The 8,092-nt window shown below is 39.8% G+C and overlaps 1 protein-coding gene across 4 annotated transcripts in view; it reads left to right on the forward strand.

The window, feature by feature from the left end:
* The window catches only part of NUDT22 (nudix hydrolase 22), a 61,547-nt gene extending 54,937 nt beyond the window's left edge, over positions 1-6,610 (forward strand). For all 4 annotated transcript variants that reach the window (XM_089652814.1, XM_089652815.1, XM_089652817.1 and 1 more), the window contains exons 4-6: positions 838-935; positions 1,015-1,108; positions 5,150-6,610. In XM_089652814.1, the coding sequence (XP_089508940.1) occupies positions 838-935; positions 1,015-1,108; positions 5,150-5,260 (303 nt within the window). In that variant the 3' untranslated portion in view covers positions 5,261-6,610. The remainder of the gene's footprint in view (positions 1-837; positions 936-1,014; positions 1,109-5,149) is intronic.
* The last annotated feature ends 1,482 nt before the right edge of the window (positions 6,611-8,092 follow it).

Raw genomic sequence — 8,092 nt, forward strand, 5'->3', positions numbered from 1 at the left:
TTCAAACAGGTGCCATTGATACAGGTAATGAGTGCAGGACAGAGGAGCCTCTTAAAGAATAAGGTACAGGTCTGTGAGAACCAGAAATCTTGCTTGTTTGTAGGTGACCAAATACTTATTTTCCACCATAATTTGCAAATAAATTCTTTCCAAATCAGCCAATGTGATTGTCTGGATTTTTTTTTCTCATTTTGTCTCTCATAGTTGAGGTCTACCTATGATGCCAATTACAGGCCTCTCTCATCTTTTTAAGTGGGAGAACTTGCACAATTGGTGGCTGACTAAATACTTTTTTGCCCCACTGTATAGGCGTTTTGAATCATGGGAGGAATTGCCGCGTTTCTGCCCATGCGCTGTTAAAATGTAAAATTGCACATTAAGTTCAGATACTATTCATTTTAATGGCACCTAAAAACAAGGGACGATTGTCGCGCGACAAATCGCACATTGTCTGACACATGGCTGCACACGTCGCAAGATTTGGTTTGTACGATTGCATCGTGACAATCGCGGCAGAATCGCCCCACGTTTTTAGGTGCCATTGAAATTAATGGCACCTGAACACACTGATGTGCAATTTCCCATTTTAACAGCGTGTTTTGAAATTGTGGGCAGAATCATGGCAATTCCGCCCTTGACTCAAAACACCTGTATGTGAACAGAGCCTTACAGTCACAATCGTAGCTGTAGTACTCACTATGGCCACAAGATGTCAACTCCTGACACCCAGAAATCGGTGAATTGCTGTAGTAGATGGATATAACAATGAACATGTTAATATGTAACAGAATAAATGTTTTATTTTGTATAATCTATTAAAAATATTCTTTTTATTAGGTTAATTTACCTTTATCTACATTAAGTGAACCTCTTCTACTTGGCATTGCCCGTAACCATACAAGTGCAGGGCGACCAAGTGCAGAATTCTATGTAAGGTAAGCACATCATGGATAGTCCATTGTGATTTCAGCTATCACTTATTCTTCTCAACTGACATGAAATGTCACTTCTCAGATGCAGTCTGACCTCAGAAGAGGTGAAAGAAAGATACTTACAGGGAGGACCAGAGGCACAGGAATCTACAGATATTATTTTTCTAGACCGAGCGGTAAGGATGCAGCAATTATTGATACAATGTATAATGTTTCTTTTTAAAAGAACAAAAACACACCATGTGTCAGTGTGCCTAAAATGTGTAATTTATAGCAGTATTCATAGAAAAAAATGTGTTGCTGCAACCAGTCAGGTTTATTTTTCTTCCCCAGATGCCTTTTTTTGGGTTTTACAAGTTAAACCCTTACAACATGCAAGTGGCATTTTGATGATATGGCCTCTTTGCAGCTGAGATAGCGTTCACATAAGGCCCCTTTAACACGGGGCGGGCTCCAATTTTCATAGCAGGGGATTTATACCTTGTCCCACTGCTGATCAGAACAGATCGGCAGGTGACTAGTCTGTGTCTGCTCAGTTTGTCTGTGTCTACTCTGGATACAGTCAACTTTGCTGTATGGGTGGCCAGGTGTAAACAGACTCCACTGTCCATTTACATCTAGACAGAGGGGGACAGATCCCCTTCCATTTTTTTTTTCACAAACCAGATCAGACTGGAGATTCAAATTCGTGTACACCTTCGGTCCAAAGGGGTGAATGTTATAAATGTGTGTGTATATAGACCTTGCTGCCAAAAATGTGAATCAAGATAACTAAACAGTTTGCCATAAGTAAAAGTGCAAAAGATAAATAAATGAACAACACCAGAAAATACAACTAATATCTAATGCAGTGGTTCTTAACCTTGTTGGAGGTACTGAACCCCACCAGTTTCATATGCGCATTCACCGAACCCTTCTTAATTGGAAAAATAAAATATGATTTTTAAAATTCAAAATATAGGTATATATTTAGGTATATATTTATACATAGGTGCACAAAATGAACAAAACCGTTAAGAACGAAGAACAAAACCATTAAAACATGATTTTCACACAAAAACATAATAATGAATATTTACTGCACGAATCATATGAGTCGGGTGTGGGTCTTCACCTCCGCCGAACCCGTGAGACTGACTCACCGAAGCCCTGGGGTTCGATCAAACCCAGGTTAAGAACCACTGATCTAATGTATCAATAAGTCTCATTCAAATAATAGTTGCTTAACCTGTTTACGCCGAGTGCACGCAAATGTGCGGCCCTTTCTCTTTTTTTCTCTCTCCCCCCCTCCCTCTCTCTCTCTCTCTCTCTCTCTCTCAGGAGGAGGGGAAGGGGTAATATAGAGGGGGATGGGGGAAGGGTCACATATTGTGCAGCTATTTTCACCATTGTCTCCTGTTCTCAAAGTAGAATTTGGAGTTTCTTTCTCTCTCTCTCTTTCTCTCTCCCCTCCCCCCCAGGGATTTGAAACCCTGGGAGGAAGGGATATTTTTGATTTTCCAAGAGAATTTTATGCTTAAGGGGTAAGAATTCAGATTAGTGCTTGATTTTTTTAGGGGTGGGGGAGAAACTTTTGCTGACACATAATGCTTATACATCTTGGGGGGGCTCAGTTTGGCATGTTCTAGTACGTTGTATACAGAAGAAATAATACCCTTTGTACGCTTAGACAAATCAACATGCTATATTACTGAGGTGTCATGCTCTCCTGGGAGCTTATTGCATGACTCAATTGTACAGTTGCAAGAAAAAGTATGTGAACCCCTTGGGATTACATGGAGTTTGCATGAATTGGGCATAAAATGTGCTCTGAACGTCATCCAAGTCCCAACAATAGAAGAACACAGTCTGCTGAACATAATACTACACAAACATTAGATTTTGCCATGGTTTAATTGCACATAACATGCAATTTGTAGACAGTCTGTCTTACCGTGGACACATGAACATCAAGGCTTTTGGAGATACTTTTGTAACCCTTTCCAGCTTCATGCAAGTCAACAATTCTTGATCGTAGGTCTTCTGAGAGCTCTTTTCTGCAAGGCATGGTTCACATCAGACCGTGCTTCTTGAAACCAGTAAACCCAAAACAGGTGTGTGATTTTTTTAAGGGCAGGGCAGCTGTCAGCAACACATCCAATATCAACACACTGATTGGAGTCAAGGTTGGCTCACTCCTGGCTCCAATTAGCTCCCTTTGCATATAGTTACCACAGATAGGTCCAGAACAGAAATCCCTGTTACTCCTATCAATCAATCTTTAAATTGTATTCAACAACTGGAAAATAAGGGAAACACTTGGAAAATAGAAAACTCCCTTCTCCAACACCTCTAATAGATCTATTTCTCCAGCTCATACACATAGCAACTGATAGAGGGTGGATCTTCTTACCTTGGCCCGCAATATGTTGCACATGCGCATCTATATAATATATCCATGGACCTTTCAATTATCCGCTTGTCCTTCATCCATGGATCCTTTTCCATAAACAGAAGCTGCAGTACGGATTCTATGAATGGAGAAGCTGGTCTGAAAGGGCTGGCATAGCCAGGCACTCTTAATGCGTCTGTGACTGCTACCACAGTTCTAATAACACCTGCCACACTGGAAGTTTGCAGTGGATGGGGGGGGGGGCATGGTTGGAGGAGGATTTGACTGAACAGAAAAGGCATCAGCACATGGGACACATCCATTGATTGTAACTTATGTCCATTGTGCTGATTTTTTATTTTTTTTTATTCTGGCTGAATTTAGGCTTAAATAATACCTAATAATGACAAGAGAATTTATTTATAAGTCTTGTTTACGTCTGCTGGGAAACCATCTTCTCCCCCTTCCCAACCCCCAGGGCCTTATTAGGAAGCATTTCCAGGATTTTCTTTTACAGCTCTTCCAAAGTAAATGGAAAGTCATTAATCTCCCAAGCCCAAAACTGTCAAGGTTATATGCTCTAAATAGTTGTTCATCTCTGTTTTACAGACATATAAATTGATATGGAGTCAATAGAATGTATCTACTATATAAGAAGTAGAAAGGACTACTATGCCCATTTTATTTTCCATGGCTCCTATGTATGCAGATGGCCGCTGATATTAAAGGCAGATATTTTTTTTCTCAAATAACAAATATGTCATATTTACCTGCTGTCTGCAGTGGTTTTGCACAAAGCAGTCCTGATATGTCCCTTCTTGGGTCCCCTGCGGGCGCTCCTGGCCCCTCCCTCCTGCAGAGTACCCCCATAGCAAACAACTTACTATGGGGGCACCTGAGCAGGCTTGGCATGTCCATTCACACGGAGCGAAGCTTGGCCCCACTCTCTCCTCCTTTGGCTCACTGGTTGTTATTGACAGTAGCACATGGCTCCCGCTGATGTCTCAGTCATTGAGAAAGAATCCCCAGAGAGCTGCTGCTATCGTGCACATGGCTGATTGAGATGGGGCTCAGGTAAGTATTGGGGGGGCTGCTGCACACAGAAGGTTTTGTACCTTCGTGCATAGAATGCATAAATGTGAAAAACCTTGAGCTTTTACAACCATTTTAAGCTGCTGCAACAAATGCAACACATATTTTTTTTTTTCTTTGAACCAGCCTGTGTATAAGTATACAAACAGCACATGTATATGACGAATAGCAAGAATATATACCCTGAGTGTAATTAGACCATTATAGATACCCAACTGTATCTACGATAACATGTTTCTTGCAAACAAATGTTACCAAGCTAGTATTGTTTAGAAAAGTTGAAATTGCATTCCATTTCGTGGCACCCCCATCCTTTGTACATTCCAAGAGACAACCATTTTAGAACTATTTATGTTCAACAAAAAAAGAATAGAAATACTGTATGTAATAACATATCTTCCATGACTCCAACCACACAACATATATAAATTATTATGTGAAATAACATTATTTTAACAATAACAAGCTGGTGTCAAAAGAACCAAAAATATTTACCACAATTTTATATCACATGAGATATATATATATATATATATATATATATATATATATATATATATATATATATATATATATATATTCCTTTAATTTTTTTGAGCAGTGTGTATGTATGTTTGTTTGGTTTTTTTTTTGTGTGAATATTAATGGACTTTTTACTAGTGCAGATCACTTTGTCTGAAAAGGTTTAAAGAGATTGTAGTCATACTGTGTTGCTGATGCAGTTGTATAGTAATAATTTGTGATTCATTTACAGGATCTGCTCACCATTGAAAGCTCAGAAATGTGGAAGGAGCTGTGTCCCTCAGCGAAGGGTTGTATGAAACTCTATCTCTTAGTACGGGAGCAGCAATCTTATCAGCTGTAGACAAGTCAAGTATCATGGTCTGTTTGAAGTAGAGAAAAGTCACTCCTTATACACAACAGTAGGGATGCACCGAAATTCCGGTGGCCGAAACGTTTCCCCTTTTCGCTGTAGGCCGAAATGAAAAAAAAGCACAGATACAGGTGCTGAAAAAACCCCGCCCCTCCCATCTGCCCACCTCTCCTGTCCACCGTCGCCCGGCCGCTGCTCGGTAGTTCAGCCCTACCTGAGAAATCATCAATCCCGACACTGGCCATAGAGATGGGTGAAGGAAAGATGGCTGCCACATACCTCTATGCCCTTGGAGGACCGGAACGATGTCACTTACTTCCAGTTCCGGCCATTTTTTTTTTTTTTTAAGCACTAGATCAATGCTTTTTTTGATCTAATGCTTTACATTGCAGAGGAGAGATGTGGGGTCTTATTGACACCATATCTCTCCATAAAGAGGACCTGTCACTAATTATTCCTATCACAAGGGATGCATGCATTAATTTTTTTTTTAAAGTTTAAAATGCCCCTGTCCCCCCATGCGCACATAGTGATGAACGCATACGTAGGCCATGCCCACATATGTAAATGGTGTTCAAACCACACACATGAGGTATGGCCATGAACGTCGGAGCAAGAGCAATAATTCTTGCACTAGACCTCCTCTGTAACTTTACACTGCTAACCTGTAGAAATTTTTAAAGCATCATCCATGGAGATTTTTAAGTACCGCAGTTTCATGCCATTCCACGAGTGTGCGCAATTTTAAAGCGTGACATGTTGGGTATCTATTTACTCGCTGTAACATCCTCTTACATACTTTACAAAACAATTGGGGTATATATTGTTTTTTTAATCAAAGTGTATTTTTTTTCAAAAAATATATATTCATTTTTAAAAACTGCGTATTTCGGTTTTGTTTTTTTGTTTTTTTTGCCACGTGCATTTTGAATTTTCAGTTTTGGTTTCGGCACCAGAATATTCATTTTGTTGCATCACTACCCAACAACGTTCATAGTAATCCATAAAGTCTAAGGTGTGTCCTAACCAAGGACCCTGTAAATAAAATGTGAACTTTTGTGTAGCTTTTACTTAGGGAATATTGTTTGTTTTTTTTTAATAAAGAGGTTTTTAACGGTGAGGACTGAGTTTATTTAGATTACTGTCTCTGTTTTAGGGAGATACAATCAGCTTTCTTAAATTGCCACGGTTTCATGCTAATGTTTTTTTTTCCCTGCTTGTGTTTTAAAAATCAATGTTTAAAATAAGGTTACTAAATGACATTTCATTAGCTAAAACATTATGTGAAAAACGTTTATTCCTTTTTAAATAAAATAAAATACCGCTTTAATTTTTTTTAAACTTTGTTGCTTCTCAGTACTGCTGATTTCTTGCAGCCTCTTTGAATGCTTTCTTGCATGCATTTACATTTCTCAGGGCAGGTTTTCTGCTAGTGATAGATAATAAAAGATAAAATGGCTGCTTATAATTGCCATCAGAAGCCCATGTGGCAGCGCAGGAGCTCAATGGTGAGACAGGGACATAGCATTATATATACTCTATAACAAGAAGCACCTGATCAAGGACCTTTTATGGCAGGAAAATAAATCAAATCAATATTTGGTGTGGCAAGCCTTTGGCTTCAAAACCGCATAAATTCAAAATGATTTTTGCATTCAAAAAGCATAATGGGCCCTTAGTGATTGGGTTTATTTTTACTTTAAAGCACGGGTGTCAAACTGGCGGCCCTCCAGCTGTTGCCAAACTACAAGTCCCATGAGGCATTGCAAGATTGACAGTTACAGTTGCAAGAAAAAGTATGTGAACCCCTTGGGATTACATGGAGTTTTGCATGAATTGGGCATAAAATGTGCTCTGAATGTCATCTAAGTCACAACAATAGAAGAACACAATCTGCTGAACATAATACTACACAAACATTAGATGTTGCCATGGTTTAATTGCACATAACATGTAAACATTCACAGTGCAGGGAGGAAAAAGTATGTGAACCTTTGGACTTAATAACTGGTTGACCCTCCTTTGGCAGCAATAACCTCAACCAAACGTTTCCTGTAGTTGCAGATCAGACCTGCACAAAGATCTGGAGTAATTTTGGACCACTCCTCTTCACAAAACTGTTTCAGTGTAGCAATATTCTTGGGATGTCTGGTGTGAATCGCTCTCTTAAGGTCATGCCACAGCATTTCAATTGGGTTGAGGTCAGGACTCTGACTGGGCCACTCCAGAAGGCATATTCTGTGCTGTTGCAGCCATTGTTTTGTTGAATTACTTGTATGCTTTGGGTCATTGTCCTGTTGCATCACCCATCCTCTGCGGAGCTTCAGTTGGCGGACAGATGGTCGTACGTTTTCCTGCAAAATGTCTTGATAAACTCTGGAATTCATTTTCCCATCAATGACAACAATCCGTCCAGGCCCTGAGGCAGCAAAGCAGCCGCAAACCATGATGCTCCCTCCACCATGTTTTACAGTGGGGATGAGGTTTTGATGTTGGTGTGCTGTGCCTTTTTTTCTCCACACATAGTGTTGTGTGTTCTTCCCAAACAACTCAATCTTGGTTTCATCTGTCCACAGTATATTTTGCCAGTAGTGCTGTGGAACATCCAGGTGCTCTTTTGCAAACTTCAAACGTGCTGCAATATTCTTTTTGGACAACAATGGCTTCCTCCGTGGTGTCCTCCGAATGTACTCCATTCTTGTTTAATGTTTTCCTTATTGTAGATGTGTCAACAAAAATGTTAGCATGTGCCAGAGATTTCTGTAGGTCTTTAGCTGACACTCTGGGATTCTTCTTTACCTCATGCAGCATTCTGCGCTGTGC

This window comes from Staurois parvus, unplaced genomic scaffold, assembly GCF_062004578.1.
Source record: "Staurois parvus isolate SC_StPar_1 unplaced genomic scaffold, SC_StPar_1.0 ptg000694l, whole genome shotgun sequence".
Lineage (NCBI taxonomy): Eukaryota > Metazoa > Chordata > Amphibia > Anura > Ranidae > Staurois > Staurois parvus.